An 18,964-nucleotide genomic window follows, 5' to 3' on the forward strand; every position below is an offset into this window, starting at 1 on the left:
TTATAAGGGAGATCTCAAACTACTGAGCTCCTCAAACATAAATTAACTGACCGCAGTCAAGTGGCCAGTTTTTATACTTGGGAGGATCTTTTCCAAAGACTCCCCAGAAATGATCTGGACAAAACTGTTTGAAGGACCATGGATCCACTTAGTTCTCTTATGAAGAAGTCTAGATGGCTGCTTTTGAGAGAGAGAGACTAAACTTATCAAGGACCTTTGATGCAGAGAGAAAGACTGATTATGATACCATATTATATATAAGGCTGACTGGGACCAACTAATATAAACTAGCAACCCAACAAAGGTCATCAATGCCTAGATACCAAGAAGTTGCTACAAAATATTCAATGAAGTGTGGGTCAAAATCATAACTATTACATCACAAGCTATCAAACAAACCAATCTGGGCACAAAGCCTAGCTGGCTATGTTCTACTGTGTAATTGACAAAAGCAAACAAGTGTAATACCTAACCATGTTTGATGAATTCAACAGGGCTAAAGCACATCTACAAGAGACCATACTAATATACTTGCATAAAAATTACATAATACAATGCACAAAAAATTACGCAAAAAAAGGATTTTGACAAAGGAAAAATCTATTTCTGGGAGGGGCCGTGTCACCCGGTGAAATAATCCATTCAGCACTTATTTCTAGGTAATTCTGTTGCTAGATACCAGAGAAAAGCTAAATGTAAAGCTGGGGTTACTACCCCAGAGCGAGCTCCAAGAAATGGAGTCGTATATGGTAAAGGTGAGATTGTCATAATCACGGGACCCTGCCCTATAAAGATTCCCAATGTCAAAAGTCCCAACGAGAGAGTGCCGATACAAGCCCATGCACTACTTGCGGACTGTACACAAGGCAACACTAGACGCATTCCATGTTAGCACCCACCCCACTAGAATGATGTTTACCATGGGAGGGAGAGAATGAAAAACAGGGGTGGGTCACCGGGTGATCGGGCCCCTCCCCAGAAATAGATTTTTCCTTTGTTAAAATCCTTTTTCTGGATCGGGTCCCGTGTCAGCCGGTGAAATAATAACAGAGAAATAAACATCATTCTTATCCTATTAAAGACTTAAATAGAGACGTTGAAAACTAGGAGAATTCTACCCTGAACATTAGTAAGGTCCTCTAAATTCATGTAATGAAAATAATGTAAGTGGTCACCGTCTAAGATCATGAGCTTTAGAATTGAACCTGAATAGGCTTGTATTAAGAAAATACTTTCTGCCTAATAGCAGACACAATGACAGTACCCCCCCCCTTTTTTTTAAAAAGAGAGGATCTGACAAAATTGTGAGGTCCTGTCTAAAAAAGCCTGAAGGAGAAAACTGGGCACAGAAACAGACCTTGTAAAAGGGGAGTACTTTCCAAGGTGACCACCGAAAATGAGGACCTTCACTAACAAGCTTCATGAACACTCAAATACCACCAAGTATCTTGAAATACTCAAAAACCAAACTTCCTATATTTTGATACATGAAAAATTTGTCAAAATATCAGAACAAAATTAATATCAACCTCAAGAGAACTGGTGTGTGAAAAAAAAGGTGTCAATAGTGCATTTATACACATTCCTACTTCGACAAGAGTAAAGACCAGAATGCGTTTGATTGGTGGGGAATGGGAGACTCCCTCTAACAGTAGGACATCTGACAAATTGCTAACATTTTTCTTTACTCATTTAAGAAGCTATCGAGTGCTCTGACTGTCTTTTAAACCAGGCTTTATAGTAAACAAAAACAAGTGAGTAATTTGTACGGAAATAAAAAGCTTATCCCAGTAATGTCCCCATCTATTTTAATACATAACACAAAATAAATACCTTGACATAACTCACCTCTAAGGCAAAATCTTACCTCTGTCTCAATGATATCCATCAGTCTCATGACTGTCGAGTCTATAAGCACCCTGTTATTTCTTGGTACAGCACCACATGCTACTTGCACCATCATGGCCATACCAGCAGCTCGGCGAGTAACAGAAGTCTGGGCTCCTGCTTTCAGATGATCCAAGATGTCATCAATCTGCAAAAACAGAATACTACATGCATAAAATTCTTTTTGTTATACTAGCCAAAAGTGGAATAAACAAATACACAAGCAGTCCTTTAACACTGGTCCCTAACATATTGCTACAGGAAACACAATGAGAGCTTGTATGACTAACTTCAAAATTTAGGAAATAGGCACATTAATTCTACAGCCATACACTGTTCATAGTGATTGAGAGTAATAATATTAGTGCATGTAGTTAAACTTCACAGTCGTAAGATGCTGTCCTCATATAAGAGTACCCCTACATTCACCAAGTACTGTACTGTATTGGGAAACTAAGAAGTCAACATACTGAAAATGTTCTCAAAAGCTAATTTACCACAGACTTACATAAGCTTTAAATCACTTCTGGGGGGGGATTACCTCATCTTATATGACTTTTCCTACATATTGGTGGCAATCATCTCCCAGTCTCAAAAATTTAAACTTCAGTTTGGCTCTGACAAGTTATTTTGGGGACTCTGTGTGAACATTTCTCAGGGAGACTTCTCAACTCAAAATCTGAGCCAATGAGGCCAGAGCTCTCCCTTCTTCCCAAGCTTTCAAGTTCAACCTGCAGCTCTGCCATCTTTAGACCTGACTATTGGCACTGTCACGACACCTTTGCACGACTAGTTGCAAGACATTACCCATTACTGTAGTTTGTAGGGACCAGTTGTCATGGCAGGTCATTACACTGACGGGAGGGAAATGGGTCAATCATCTTCATCTAGACCATCTCTCTTGTATCTGGCACACACAAGTAGTTAGTGTTTCCCAGGAGTACCTGTAGCCATGTCATGTATAATGGTGCGAGCCATGTCTTTGGGACTGACAACTTCCCTTACAAATCCATTACATTAAGGATACTCCCATTGTACAACTATTGCTCTTCATCCAGACCTTCTAGAAAGTGGATAACTTTCTTACATTGTGGTTTTCTCCTTGAATGCTTCTTAAGTGGTGATTTGGGCCACTTAAGGACAAATTGTTTCTACAATAAAACATGATTTCATAAATATCCATTAATCATAAAGTTATGGTACCCTCCTCCCTACCACACACTGGCACAGGAATTAAATGAAATGTCTTCCAGTATGCTGGAACATCATCTGGGCTGCACAATATGGTCCTTCAGCTTTCAAGTTCTATCAAGTTAGTATGTCTGAGAAAACATTTGCACAGATTATAGCTATTTATATATAACTATCTGTAGAGAAATGTGTTTTACAATAATGTAAATGTTTTTTTTTACAACTGGGACTGCCATTTTTCATATGAATATAATAATGAGAATCAATCTAAAGCTCAAAATTATTATATGTACCTGTACATCAAGTGGCCTAATTTGGAGTTTTTTACAACTGAAATTACTACTTTCCCCATGAAAAAAAATCAAGGAGAATCAATATAAAGCTCAGAAATCCTATACCTGTCTGTATATTAAGTGGCCTAATTTTAAATTTTTTACAACTGAAACTACTTTCCCCACAAAAAATCAACAAAATCAATATAGAGCTCAAATATACTATACCTGTCTGTATATCAAATGGCATAATTTGGAGTTTGGACTGAGAAGCAACACACACAACTGACTGTAACATGTTCTTGCAGCTTCCATGGCTCCTTTGTGACGTGTCCCGGTCAGCACACGGATAATGATCGAACGCAATATCATCTCAATTTGGTCTTCAGTAAGCAATTCTGTCCATCGGGATGTGCAGTTACTTGACACTAAGCAACATACCTATTTAATAATTCATCCATTAACAGAAAAGACCAAGATATAGCATTTAATGTCATGAAATTATGAGATGTAAACTTAGAAAAAATATTTGAACTTACTATGTATTAGCTAACCACAAAAAAACACTAAAAATTTCCAAGTGTTTACTTCCTACATGCAAACCACTGGCTGCATGAATGAAATATCTAGGTCTTTTATTTCATCTGAACATACAGTAATTGCATGAAAGAAATACAGAGGTCAAGAAAAATACAGTATCACAGTTCCTAATAGAAAAAAAAAATGGTTTGACATTAAAAACCAATTCAACCCTTGACAATAAGAACTGTTATTCAAAGGAGAGTTACTATATATGAAATTAATGGTGATTCTTTGCAAATAAAAAAAAAAGGAGAAAATGATAAAAAAAATTCATCCATGATTCAGCGCTTAAAGTATGAATGAAAAGGTGACATGGATTCTTCTCTGAAACCATCCACTGTTAGAGGAAATGGTTGAATGTAGAAAATATCTATTTACAGATCCCCCAAATGCAGAATAAATCAATGCAAGGATCTGCATCAAATAAATAGCAGCTGACTGCAACAAATAAATAGCCATACTTGTCTAAAAATTGCTAAACATAAACTGCTATAGTTCAGTCCAAAGAAAGTTTAAATATTCTTACTTTCATATAGTTCAGTCCAAAGTAAGTTTAAATATTCTTACTTTCATAGTCTGCCAACAACAGGCTAATATTAAGGCATGATCACTTGAGATCGCTGTCTCTGATTCGTACGTCTCATCGCCATCCTCGCCCGACGAATCTGGCAAAAGTTCAGATCCTGCTGCTTTGGTTTCTTCAGTAGCCTCTTGTACTGCTCCTTCTGTGTTATTCTCACATCTCCTTATCATCATCTCGATAGATTCCCCCATCTCCGCAAAAGAAGGAGCAATGGCTGAAAGGTTTCAGGAAATATAGTCTCACCCCACAAAATATACAAAGCTACATGTCTACTGCCCATCCTATTTTATATTGACCATGTTTATCTCTTCTATTTACCCTTTTTCTTGTCTTATGTGCCAGAAATTATTACATTTTAAATTTTTCAGTTTTTCCCATTTCCTCAAGAACTATAGGGCTAAAGTAAACATTTTACAAGGTATTTGATTAACAATTGGGTCAATTTTGCAACATTACTCTCTCTCAAATTCACTGTAAGAACTGCTGTGATACGATTCACAAGACTAACAATGCAGAACTGAACAGGTACTTCTGAATATTTCTAAACGCAAAGATTGATATGATGGGCAATGTAGTGCCTTTAATTATCCAAGGCTGTATAGAATTAAAAAGTGGAGCTTAAGAAATATAGCTGTGACTGCCTCAATTTACAAGAGCCTGAAGATTGTGGAATGTTGCTATATAACCTTTGGGAATGAGAAAATATTTGCTTTTAAAATTACAAAAAGATAAATTTTCTCTGTAGGAAAACAACTGCATCAGAATTCAAAAAGCTTTGCCTTACTTGAAGCTATCACTTTGTTGGTCTCAAGGAGAAACCATCAAGGATCTATGTAAAGGTGATGTAATGTGGATAAGTACTATTTTCACTTTCACTAAGAACCAGGCCATCTAAATGTACTTTGAAATCATTCACCATCCTTTTACACTTATGGCTCACGAGAGATGAATTATAATTATCATTATTACTACTACTAAGTACTATTATTATTATTACTGTAAATTAGTTTAATGAGACCACTAAGCCAAAGTATTAAAAACAGGATGGTGATGTGAGATCACTGGAATCTCAGAAGGTTAACAATGCTCAGAACTACTGTACTGCGTATTAAATGGCTCCTTACCTGATCCATTCTTGGAAGAAATGGCTAAAATAGAAAGCATAAACTCTATCATTTCTACCATAAGTTCCAGCAACCTTTTCAGGAGCTTTTGTAAATATTCGGATGACTCTGCAATCCTGCCATCAGCCTCACACAAATAACGTCCTAATGCCTGAAATAAGTATGAATTTCATTATATAAAAGTGAGGGTATTTATGCCAATATTTTTAAGATCAGAATCATTCAATTACAGTATAACATTTCATGCTACTCAGGAAAAATGAATCAGCTAATTATACTGTATTTCAAGCTACTCCAGTACACACATGCATACCAGTAAGCTTCCATGAATAGGGGCCTCTCTCGCTGCTGTCAATATATTTCTCTGAGCACCTCTAAACTGGGCTTCGACTCGATCATACAAGAATGAAAGACTGCTTCCAGATTTTTTAAAACCACCATATTCCTGTAGTGGAAAATTTGATGATTAAAGAAATTTTCCTTATAATATTAACAAATACAAAAATACAACACGAGGGAAAACGTTGGTAATGATGCATAATTTTAATACAAGACCTAAATTAACATTTCAATATAAAAAGGAACACACCTCTAAAAAGGAAGGAATATCCAGATTGTGGTGACTTGATATGATTTTGACAATGCTTGCTCCACTTTCAACATCACTTGTCTTGGGAGAGTTGCATAAGGACAGTCCCAGGAGTAGCCACCTCCCAACTTCCTCCTCTTGAGGCTTCATCTTCGAATATTCCAGAATTCTAAAAATATTTTCAACTTCATCTCTAATGTCATCCATTTCATCAAGAGAACACAAGAGAAGTGACTCATATGTCCAGGGTAAAGCCAAGTCAATCACACTTTTTGAAGCATCATTCATGTTTGACTGAACAATTTTGGAAAGTGAATTCACAAATGAGCAAACAGATGTGAATCTTTGACTCACAGTAAATGCTGACCCACTATCTGCTTCAAAAAATGCCAGTAAAGTTTCCTTATACAATTGAAGAGACAATATTCTACGCTGATAGTTACTACCAGGCAGGAAGTTTGAATGAAACTTGGAGAGAAACCATAAAAGCAGTTCACCATTGATATACAAAGTAGAGTTGACAGGGAGATTTTTAAAATCATGGTCAGCAAACTTCTCCTTGCTTAGCAAATTTTTGTATGGAGGGGCTTTAAGCACAGCAGCACATGAATCTCTCAATCTCACAACCAAAGCTTTGTAACATCTGATCACATTTTGTCTGAAAGGAGCAGAATCGACATTAACATTCAAGGAGAAGAACTCCTTCAACAACTTAGATTCAAAATGCGTGACTGGCTGTGAGGCCTTCTTTGTATGGCAAAGAAAAGCCAAGGCTTCACTTCGAACCATTTCATCAATGTGATTGATGGCATGTCGGACAACCAGTGAAAATGGCTTTGATTCTACATCGCATTTCTTTCCTTCATTTGACATGTCTTCTAAGAGTGTTTCTTCATTTTCTTCTTTTGTTGAGATGCACAACTCCATATTCTCCTCAATGTCCATGCTACCACAACTTCTTGCTACTTTGAGCACTGCCACTCTAGCAAGCCAGCCCTCTGAAGATGACTGAACACATTTGTCAAGCAAAGTGATACATACATCTGGATACTGTCGGATCGTTATGGGTAGCCACAATGTCAGTACATTTTGTCTTGTGACCCTGAAACATCAAAATTACTTCAATATTCATTAATTTGTTTTTAACCACAAAAAGGAGATAACTGTGTGTTGAACTTGAGGGTCTTTTAAATTTATTAGTCATGGGCTTTGTACAATTTATATATACAGTACACAGATACATTAAAACAACTTACTAAAGTAATGATGATATCTGCAACTAATTCTGTTTCAACTGTTATATGAGAAATGACAATTAGAAAACATCTAATATAGATTACCAACTTCTAGAATGAATAAAGATACTGTGTGCATCTCGTATAGGCCCATGCCCTTAATACTCATCCTCATTTTCAAAAAGTGAATTGCATGTGTCTGCTTAGTTTTTGTATAATATGCTTAGCTTAGTTTTTTTATAAAGTTAATAATCCAACTGAGCTTATTGCAGGAGCTGAATATTTCTTTTTCATATTTAAGTAGTTTTCTGCTGCAGATATGCTGGCACAAATGTGATATAAAACAATAGATAAGTCTTCCTACTTTACAAACCAATGTAAGAAGACCTTTAAATCAATGGGCTACCTCTCAAACACATGATTTTAAAGAAATTTTCCAACAAGCCTAAAGGATTACATAAAGCTTACCTGTCAGAGCTCTGCAGAGCCTTCATGATAACTTCAATAAAGCATTTACTCCAGAATGCAGACGACACATCCTTTACTATAATTTTGTATACATTTGCACCAGCTGGGGCTAGATAATTTACCATGAGAGACTTATAAAGGCCCTCGGGTATGGAGGGGTATTTCTGAAGAACCTAGAAAAGATGTAAAACAATAAACAGTAAACAATTCTTTAAACTGGCAGTATTGTATTTTTTTTTTTTTTTTTTTTTACAAAAGACAAGTCTTAACATACATTCAAACTTGAGTCTACAACAGATTTATATTAAACAGTTATATTTCTTTTGCTCAGTGGAAGTGCCCTTAAATGTTTCAACATTCTAACCATATACAGTAATGACATTCAAAATTACCCTATAAAAATGCTCCACAATTTACGAAGTCTGCTAAAAATTGAAAGTATGGTTGAATACTAGTAAAAATTATAAATAAGAAAATAAATAACAACAGTACTATCAATGAACTAAATTTGGTAAATTTAAAAAATTTATTATAAATAACTTACAGCAAGAGCTGAAAAGTAAATAAATTAACATAAGATTTTCCATCTCCGATATGGTACAAAAATATTTTAATTTCATATATCCACAGTTAATTAGTAAAGTATCAAATACCCTTGGGTCAAATGCATGACCAGTTCACCGACAAGATATTACAAGGTGGCATCCTTTGAAGTGAGGAGCATCACCATCAAACATTGGGTTTAAATATTTTATTTTTTTATTGTAAGATTCATTTTATCCCCATTTTAAGTGTGCTTCATGATATTGTACAATTGTACTGTACAGTCAAAATACTATCAACCAACAATCACAAGACAAATAGCATCTGTATTAGGAAATTTACTTCTTTACCTTGTTTTTAATTAAACTAAATTTTACCAATACAACTTTGATTTTTAAGCACCAAGTATTAAAAATGGGATTTACCTCCTAAGCCCTTGTTTTTTTTAATTCAAGAAATACAGCCTACTCACCATTTCAGCTCCAACAAACGACATGGCCAGAGCTAGGGGAGGATATGTGCTCTTCAAGTTCCAAGCATCTACACAGACAAGGTTGGAGACCATCTGCAAGGAAAGTGTTTTGGCTTGGCCAGGAGATTCCTCCTCGTGGAGATGCAAGAGCTCAGTCATACAACTATACACTGTATCGGAAACACCTGGCGAATGGGAGAAGGTGGAATGAGCTTGTATGCCCTGAGAGCTCTACAAAACAGACTGACTTACACATAAGTCATATCAACCTGCAGAACATCGCCAAAGATCAAATAATTACAATGGCTACATAAATACTTGTAAATCATGTGAACCATGAAAATATAAACTGAAAAGAAATTGTCCTATTTTGATAAAAACCACTGCCTTTCTGGCCTTTTTATTTGTTACCTGAAAAGCTAACTGACTAATAATTACCAAAGATCTTGCTCTTCATTGTTGTAAAAGTTAAAAAAGCTGGACAGCAATGTGGTACAAGATTAAAGAGATTAAGGAAAAGTAAAATGCAGAAAGCAACAAACCTGTGGGTTGATGAGATGCTGCCAATGACCTTTAGTACTGCCTATGAAAACATGGACTCTACTTCAGCTTAAGGATGAACTGGTTGAGATGTCAACTGTTAAAAAAAAGTGGGGCTATCTCCTAGTAGAGAGAGAAATGAGATCTATAGGAGTGAGGCCTGGGTCCTTGTGGGACCTACCTTTCGAAGGGCTTTCCCAGTTGGAGTTTAAAAGATGAAATACGCTGCTGGTGTTTTCCGAGTGAAATGCAAAAAGTACTAGTTTTGATGGATATATACACAAATCAGGAAGTTTTTGATGACCACAGTCTTCTTTGTACATTCTAATCATCTTCCTTACATTCTGCAGCCAAGACAAAAGCACCTGGAAAAGTAGTAACATAAAATACTTTACAAGACTCTTGGTATCACTTTAAGCCATGAATTAATTTGCTTTCCACTGAACTACTTAAAGCCCACTTCCTGAAACAACATTTAGTCTGAATTGGCATAGCTTTAATTCATTACACTATATATACAGTACTACGATCAAAAGAGGTAATTTTTCAAAAACATAAATTAGATTCACAAGTATCGCTTAATTTAGAATGAAAGGTACTGTAATTATATTAACAAAAAAGTATGCTATAGTTATAGGTCAATCTATTCAATGCAAATTACTGACTGGAATAAAAAGTGAACATTAAACAGATCACAAAGTCAAATTTTTTATTCATAAGGATGAGCAAAAAAAAAATAACGTAAATTGTTATTTAATACAAATAAATTAGAGCAAGAAGCTAGAAAACAACCAAATGGGAAGAAATCAAAAGTAGTGAGTGACTGTTAATTAAATTAAGCAACACCCGAGTCAGAATTCACATTTTGTGTAATTAAACAAACCCAAAATATTAATTCTTACTGAGCTGGTAATACTGAATGGATGAAAGGTAAAGATACAGATATACAGTACAAGCTGGAAGCCAAAAGTGCTTCAAAAGCATTCAGTTTCTGTCCTTTTTGACCCACGCTGTAATTTTCTGTATTTTTAACCTTCCATTCACTGTCTTCTTACTAAATTGGACACTTCAATTTCTCAATTTCAGATTTTGCCCCTTACTAAAGAACTACTCTTTCATGTGAGTCTTAAGTGTAGCAACCTGACTTCATGATCTAGTTTAATTATGGGTATTGCCTACAGTGTGAGGCATAACAATTTTTAGATAGCTTTGTTTATGTAGCCTTCATGTAGCATTAATGCCAGCAAACTATAAACAGTACTCCCAAAAGAGGAAAGGTGCAGGAAATACTTTCTGATCCGTAATTACTCACCTGAAATGCTTGAAATGAATATGATGAAGGAGCTCTGCAAATTTTGTTAATGAGTGAGCCCAGACCATATAAGAAAACATTTGCACTTTCACAGTCTTTGTCACCTTTCATGGTGCCTTTATTGCATTTCATACTGGGCGGTGCTTCAGAACGTGTGTGTTCCTTTAATAAAGGCTCTTCATTCTCACATATTCTGACACAGTGACTTCCAGTTCTGCTGTCACAAGCACATTCTTCAGAGCTGCACTTACAACAACCTTCCACATTTTCATTTAGCAACTCATGTGTCAATGCTTGCTTTCTGCAGTTTTCAATGGAATAGAGCCAATAAACACCACAATTCAAAAGTCCATGGACAGTTATTACTATTGGGAAAGATACTCTAAAATCATCAACGCTCAAACATATCTCGTCATCCCATAAAATATGCAGTTTTGCAAGAGAAGCTCTTGCCATTTCTTTATCATGGTGCCTGTCGTAACTTTCTATGACCTTAAGAAGGTGATAAAATTTTCTAGGTCTATCATCTTTCACTAGTGTAGTAAAAGCCAAGCATAATGAAGTGCCTATAATCAAAGCACAATCTGATGGCAGATTTTCATCTGCAACAGCAAAAACAAGCAATTCCAATAACTGATGTAGAAGGCTTGGAGGATAGTTTTCAGAGGGGGCATCACATTTTGACGAAACAATTTGCAAAACTCCATAGACTGCCTGAAAAACAGAGGGGGGGGGTTAAAAAAAATTCAGTATTACTACAGACAGTATATATCTTTAAAAAATATTAAAGTAATAATTAAAGTAATAATAACAAATATATTTCACAATGAAAATCCAATGTAACAATTTACTGATAAGATGCAAATTGAATGCTCTACAGTGCAAATGGAAAACAGTGTAAATTTTGTAAGTAAAACCTGAAATTATGATATGAAGTATATCAAGAATATTGTAAATTTAAAAGCAAACAAATCTGCCCTGACTAGTAAGTAACTGTTGGGAGGTCTGAAAATATATAACTTTAACTAATCAATCATTTAAATTACCATTGTTTTATGGAATAAACTAAAATGCCAAGAACTTGTGTCATACCTCCACAAAATCAAATTTCCTCGTGAGAAAAAAAAAAATGAACACAATAGATGAAAGGAATACAACTTTATTTATGCTGTATAACAATGAATAATTTGGATGCATCACAAAGAATAACTAAAACTATGTATTTTAATATTTAACAGATTCAGGATAGAAGTCTAGTCTCATAGGAAAGTCAAATATGAGGCTGTGGCACAGGCTGACTGAGTAGGGAACCCTATTCCCTTTCTTAGCCAAAGCCAAAAGAGTAATAAGGAAGGCGTACGGGTAGAGCTTAACCAGTAAGAAAGCAGAAGACCTGTCTCATACAGAAAGAATGATGAAATTCATGAAAAACAGCAGCAGGAAGAGAATTTTACAGCTTAACACTGTACTAAATGTTCTTGTTGAATTAGAGGGGAATTCATAAGAATTCTATGTTTCCTGCTTACAATCTTCATGCTGGATGAAAAAATACATCTCGTCTTTTGAGAATTTCTTCATGTGCAAAGGCTTGCAACTTTGTACTTCACAAAAAAGAAAAAAACTTGCCTAAGGGGAGAAATGCTTTCCAAAAGAAGTGCTTAAAAACAAAAGCATTCCTGTCCTTTTGTCTTTTGATAAACTAGAATATTCCTTTCTTACTAAAACACTGCACCTTACCTTTGAGGATATATGGTATCTAGATGTGTCATTCTTCATCACATCAGGCTGCATTCCACTGATGCAGGAATTTATAATATCAGGCAAACAGTCTGTTACACACTGCTGCAACAACTGGCATCCACTGGAGAACAAACAAACTGTAAAGGGAATACCTACAATTAAAAATCAAAGACCCAATATCAATGATGAGACAACTGGTAAAAAGAAAATACAGTACAGTACAGTGTAAACATAAAATTACAAGATATTGCCACAAAAATGTTATCTCTCAGCAGCTTTTGAACTGGATGCTGCAAATGCCAGTACCTTTCCTTTAAATTATTTCAGCACAACACTCATTTTATTTATTCAATATAAGTTGAAATTGCATTCCATTCTTTTATAAGTTTTCCCAACAAGGATCAACCTTGCAATGGAAGCTGATGAAAAACATAAAATTTGTCTTGTCTGTCTTCATAAAATACATGGTTGCATGGTTACATCTGAATCTTCTTTCTAAACGTCAGTCAATTCTCATACTTCTTTGATTTCCTCTTAAACGTTTCAAATTTTTTGCTGGTACAATAATCTTATCTTCAAATCGATGTAACCATCAACAAGAGATGCCTTTTCTGAGACTATAATTGTACCACCAATACAAATGCAGAACCTTACCATAAGACAGAGCAGCAACAGAATCATCCCTCAAACACTGACCAAGCTTTTGGACTACTTCTGATACCAGCAATGAAAGAGCAGGTGGCTGAAGGTCGTCTATGGTCTGTAAAGAGAAAGAAATAAAAAAAAAGGACACTAAACCTAGAGTACATCATAATCTCTACTGGTCTCCTGTAAGTGAGAAAAATGTTCATGTTCTGATACTATCAATCTGAAACAAACACTGAAGAGTCAATAAGTGTGAATTGTAAAGTCTGCATATACCATGAGGTATACTTTGAATACCTCATGGTACATACAGTATAATGGTGAGTCAGTTGTAGGATACATGAGCTAACTTGAGACAAATTAATCAAAATTTGTTTGCAATAAAAGGTATCCCTGCAGTTACTCTTATGAAGTTATTTAAAAAATAAAATTAAGTTATATCAATGTTCATCATCCATTAAGGAAGCCACCAGATGCAGTATAGAAAAAAAAAAAACAGAAAAAACTTTATGAAAGTCTTGCATAAAATAATATTGGCCAAGTCTTTGCATACAACATTCTTTTTACACAATGTCCATGATCATATGTGAACTTACCTTCTTCAAATTCCTTATGGTTCTCTGATCAACTGACTTAGAAAACAACTGATCCAATATCACTGAAACACCTTCCTCCATCTTCATCAAATTTGGTCAAGAACTACAGTATTTCATACCAATAATCTGCAAGAGAAAAAAAAAGAAATTAACTAAAAACAAGCACTGGTAAGCTTCAATTTTCTCCAGTATAAAATTAGGGTGAGAAACCTATACCCTGCTATTCACAATGTAGGCTATACCAGTTCATATTTTCCATGAAATTAAAACTGTAAGCAGGTAGGTGGACAGGTATTACATCATACATCACAAAGCAGCCAATGTAGCAATTTTCAACAACTATAATGTTAATTTCACGAGCATCAAGTAATAGCCATCATGTTAAGAGCAATATGCATTCCCTGGGTGCATGCACTAAAGGGGGTTTGGGGCATTAACCCCTGCTGAAAATAATTAAATACAGTTTGCACAAATGTGATCAAAGTAAGATAAATGTTAGGTAAGGTACTGACTTGTTGAATGAAGTTCCTTCCTTTCTGGTGAACTTCCTACATCCTACATAACATAATTGCCCCAGATAGGCTCCAAGTTGTGAATAATGCCTGGTAAACTAATAATTCAGACTGGCTCAGGCCTCTAATAGCCTAACTCTAGCCTACGTTCAGGATCTTGACAAAATTCAAAGCACATAAATTTGTTTTATACTTATTAGCACAATTATCACAACCTCTAACATTATAACTTATTAGCACAATTATCACAAACTCTAACATGTTGCAAAATTGCAGTCCTTCTCAAGATAACCATCTGAGGCAATAAATACATGTCAATGTGATATCTGTCACATGTCATATACACCTGCCTTAACATAAGATTACCACGAACAGTCTTTCAAAGTATCAGGATCACAGTTATCATTACAAATTGACCTTCTTTCATAAACTAGAATATCAAGTATATTAGCAACATCACTTTCAATCACGTAGCGTAGCTTACCTTGGAACCATAAAAGAATAACAGAAGCATAATGAACTGTAAGCTAGCGTAATTTCCACTATGGAAAAAATGAAATAAATACAGACGTAAACCTTACACCAAGTTTGACAGGCAACCCTTCAGGTCACTAGAAGCCGCAACTGATGGTGGAGTCCCTCTTCAACGTTCCTTGCCGTTTCTCCTTTACCCTAGGATTATATAATCTCGTCAGTGCCGGTCCTTTATTCGAGAAGATGGCAAGCAGAACGGTGGGGGTTCTTTTCGACAAAACGTCAGTTCTGTTCTGACAAGTTTCCAAGATTTCCAGCACAATGTTGACAAAAATGACAGGACACGAGCTACCCCGTTCATATCCACAGGTACTTACCTATGCAACGGCACCTCCTACGTACTTTCTCACATTCGTTTTCTCCTTTCTAAACCGACTTTTTGATCTAAATGTAATTTTTTCCCATTAAAATCCGATAATCTATATCTATGATTGAAAGTTTGTTATAAACTCTTCAATGTTTTTCCAGTTTTTTTTATCATTCACAAGTACTTCGGGTGGTTTCTGTTCCTCTGAGTCAAATTAACGTTCCTGGAAACGTTAGGCTTCGAGAACTTAAATTCAAAATGATGATTTTGTTCCTAGCATTACAAATTATATATATATATATATATATATATATATATATATATATATATATATATATATATATATATATATATAGTTACATGATGGTGCAGTCTAATGCAGGAAGATTTTTATTCTTTGTTTGTTGGCCTGGACTGCTACTCAAGTCGGTGGAGAATGTCTACAGGGATTATCTCTCTCTCTCTCTCTCTCTCTCTCTCTCTGCCCTTTGTTGGCCGAGTTGGTTGAGCTTCAGACCGTCATTCGATGGGCCGGAGTTCGATTCCGCCGCCGGCTGATGAAGAGTTAGAGGAATTTATTTCTGGTGATAGAAATTCATTTCTTGCTATAATGTGGTTCGGCCACAATGGCTGTAGGTCCCGTTGCTAAGTAACCAATTGGTTCTTGGCCACGTAAAATAAGTGTAATCCTTCAAGCCCTAGGAGAGCTGTTAATCAGCTCAGTGGTCTGGTCTAAGCTATCTCTTTACTCTCTCTCTCTCTCTCTCTCTCTCTCTCTCTCTCTCTCTCTCTCTCTCTCTCTCTCTCTCGGCGGAGAATGTCTACAGGGAGCATTTCTCTCTCTCTCCGGTGGAGAATGTCTACAGGGAGCATCTCTGTCTCTCTCTCTCTAACCTCTGCTCTTTTCTTTGTGAGAGACTGCATCTCCCCTGACTCTCGTTAATTAAGATTTACTCCTTTCAAAAATAACTGTAGTGTGCCTGCAATGGGCTCCACAATACTCCCAGACACAACAACACTGCACAAACCCCGATTTATTCTTCTCTGTATATAAAACCTTTAACAGACGTCTGAAGGGTGAGTATCTATTCCCTTAGATTCCAAGTTGTTTCATTTTCTCCACTGAGATAGGAGGGAAAAATTATAATATATCCTAATAATAATTGCTCTATTTCTTTCATGATTTGGAACTTCACAAAGGACTACGTATTACTTCAGGATCGACCAAAGGCTTTGAATTGTATCACTAGGTTTACAACTTCACTGACGTAAGATTGACACTGGTAATGAATTCAATCATGGTAACAAAATACAATAATACAACAAGAAATGTACACAAAGAGAAAGCGACGATAAGTATGAATTATACTGACAAATTACGATTCACTGCGAAATGCTACACACGAACAACACGCAAATGTATAAGAAAAAGACAAAATAAATTAATTTCGAGAACAAAATCAGCACACTCGTACACAGCAATTGGCTGTGGCTAATTTACTTCAGTCTCATTTAAACTGATTGAATCTTGGGTCACTTTAAGTCGCTCATAGGAGCTGACTTATCAGACAAGTGAAATAGAGAATGGACCTCCGATAAGACTTCATAATATCTCTCTCTCTCTCTCTAAAATATGGAGGACAAGACAAGAATTCCAGTTAATTTCGGTTGAGTACCACATCACGGTGATTTTATGTTAATTCCAAAAATGCAATCTCTTTCACAAAAGACTTCAATAATAGCAGGGGTTACTTTAACACAAGAGAACTTTATGTTACGTTACCCTTAAGAGTGATTACTTTCCTCTACACGTCTTCAAGTCAAACTTTAACTTGCAATAACCAATTACAATTCTGCTTTAACACAGGAACCCTAACTTTATTAACTGGAGCTTCAATTCTAGTCTTAACTCATGTATATCCAGAGATCATGTCAGTATAAAACGCAACCACTCACTTCAGGCACAATCTTTAACCTCAGCAATATTATTAAAATCACTTGTTTAAATTCACGGAAATTAATGTGATTTATAAAGCTCTTTCACTTCACAATGAGGCACTCTAAATCAAAGATTTAGTGGAGAGTTTAACTTTTTACATCTCACCACAATTCTGCACAATACGCAACGACAATTATACTGGAAACAACACGGCAATAAGAATTCTGAGAATGAGCGATTTACTTAACAAGGGGCAGTGCACAAACATATGTTTATCCAATAAGTGGTTACTCTCAGCAATACGATGCAATAAAAGAAAATGCCCTCAGGAATTTTACTGATGCAATATTTTCAGTCATTCAAACAGAGACGTAGTTAAGCTTAGACGAAGACAGATTTCGCTGACTTTGCTAACACACAAATTCTGCTCTTCCAAAGTTTAAGCATATTGACACTTCTCTTACGAGTACTTAACAAGACTGTTTTTTAAATGAACTGCTAAACATGGCAAAGAGTGTTATTACACTCGGTTATAAATAGGTGAGAAAATCACTCTGATACTTTAAACTGCTGTATTTTGTTTTGGAATCGATAAGGAAGGATCCCAGTAATGTTTCTCCAGAACAGAACTGATTTCTGTTATGCTAAAAATGCAACATAACTTTAGTACTTTACGTTACTTAGCAGGAAAGGAAGAGCGTAAGTAAAGAATTACCGCACTTTAACGAAGCGTTTCGTAGTTTCCTCAAAACAACATTCTCAAGCCTACACGAGACATTACAATTTTCATACCTGACTACTTTCAGTAGATTAAATTTTTACTTCTACTTGCTGAACCAACAACACACTTTTTTATATGCTTTTATTTAGCTTGCTTTTTTGCCTGTTTGTTTGTCTGGGTCAAATCTTGTAACTCAATTTTCGACCTGTTTCCTCCGTCCGATGGCCTTCAAATTTTGCATAGTTACTCAATACTGGTGACAATACAACCTTTCATGCTCGGTAGGTCAGCAGTGACCTCTAGTGACCCTACAGTGACCTCTCCCAGTATCTCAGGATTTGCATGAAAATCTTCGGATTTTTCAAACCTCCTTTGGCTTGACAGGATATCACGTTCAATCTTTTTTTAGTTACAATCATAAATCAGTTACAATTTCTGTCAAAACTAAAAAGTATAAACTAAAAATAAATAAAATATTTTAAAACACGCTTTTATAAAAATCCAGTAAAAAAGTAAAAAAATAATTTTTTTAGAGACATCAGGATTTTCTTACAATTAATCATTACAAAAATAAAAGAATGGGCGCCAAACATGGAAGGAAATGCCACAAGAAAAAAAAAAATATATATTTATTTTCTTGTAACATTTCCTTCCATGTTTGGTGTCCACGCTTTTATTTTTGTAGACACAATTAAATGTAAGAAAATCCTGGTGTCTCTCAAAAAAAATTATTTGTTTACTTTTTAGTGCATTTTAATAAAAGCGTGTTTAAACATTTTTTTAATATTCTTTATTAGAATCTTATTCATTAACCATTTCGCCCAAACCCAGTTAAGCACTTAACTTTGGCTCTCGTGTGCAAAGGTATTATTCATTTTGCTGATATCGTAGCGTAGACTTCTCAACAGCAGGTTCTTTGTTGGGTAAGTCGGTAGAGCTGCGGACTGTCACTCGATGGGCCGGAGTTCAATTCCCCGGCCGGCTGATGAAGAGTTAGAGGAATTTTTCTGGTGATAGAAATTCATTTCTCGCTATAATGTGGTTCGGAGTCCACAATAAGCTGTAGGTTCAGTTGCTAAGTAACCAACTGGTTCTTAGCCACATAAAATAAGTCTAATACTTCGGGCCAGCCCTCTCTAGGAGAGCTGTTAATCAGCTCAGTGGTCTGGTAA

The 18,964-nt window shown here is 35.6% G+C and overlaps 1 protein-coding gene across 2 annotated transcripts in view; it reads right to left on the reverse strand.

Annotated features, from left to right (window-relative positions):
* Positions 1–18,964, reverse strand: part of LOC136829740 (tRNA (32-2'-O)-methyltransferase regulator THADA-like) — a 305,236-nt gene that overhangs the window by 8,528 nt on the left and 277,744 nt on the right. Inside the window, exons 1-14 of one of the 2 annotated variants that reach the window (XM_067088558.1) lie at positions 14,873–15,120; positions 13,780–13,905; positions 13,193–13,298; positions 12,536–12,675; positions 10,799–11,512; positions 9,668–9,851; positions 8,947–9,131; positions 7,932–8,104; positions 6,229–7,330; positions 5,953–6,084; positions 5,640–5,790; positions 4,500–4,729; positions 3,579–3,791; positions 1,868–2,035 (exon numbers count right to left, since the gene is read on the reverse strand). In XM_067088558.1, coding sequence (XP_066944659.1) covers positions 1,868–2,035; positions 3,579–3,791; positions 4,500–4,729; positions 5,640–5,790; positions 5,953–6,084; positions 6,229–7,330; positions 7,932–8,104; positions 8,947–9,131; positions 9,668–9,851; positions 10,799–11,512; positions 12,536–12,675; positions 13,193–13,298; positions 13,780–13,866 — 3,585 coding nt within the window. In that variant the 5' untranslated portion in view covers positions 13,867–13,905; positions 14,873–15,120. Of the gene's footprint in view, positions 1–1,867; positions 2,036–3,578; positions 3,792–4,499; positions 4,730–5,639; positions 5,791–5,952; positions 6,085–6,228; positions 7,331–7,931; positions 8,105–8,946; positions 9,132–9,667; positions 9,852–10,798; positions 11,513–12,535; positions 12,676–13,192; positions 13,299–13,779; positions 13,906–14,872; positions 15,121–18,964 lie in introns of those variants that run through there. The other variant, XM_067088559.1, reaches the window with a different exon arrangement.

This window comes from Macrobrachium rosenbergii, chromosome 45 (assembly GCF_040412425.1).
Source record: "Macrobrachium rosenbergii isolate ZJJX-2024 chromosome 45, ASM4041242v1, whole genome shotgun sequence".
Classification (NCBI taxonomy): Eukaryota; Metazoa; Arthropoda; class Malacostraca; order Decapoda; family Palaemonidae; genus Macrobrachium; species Macrobrachium rosenbergii.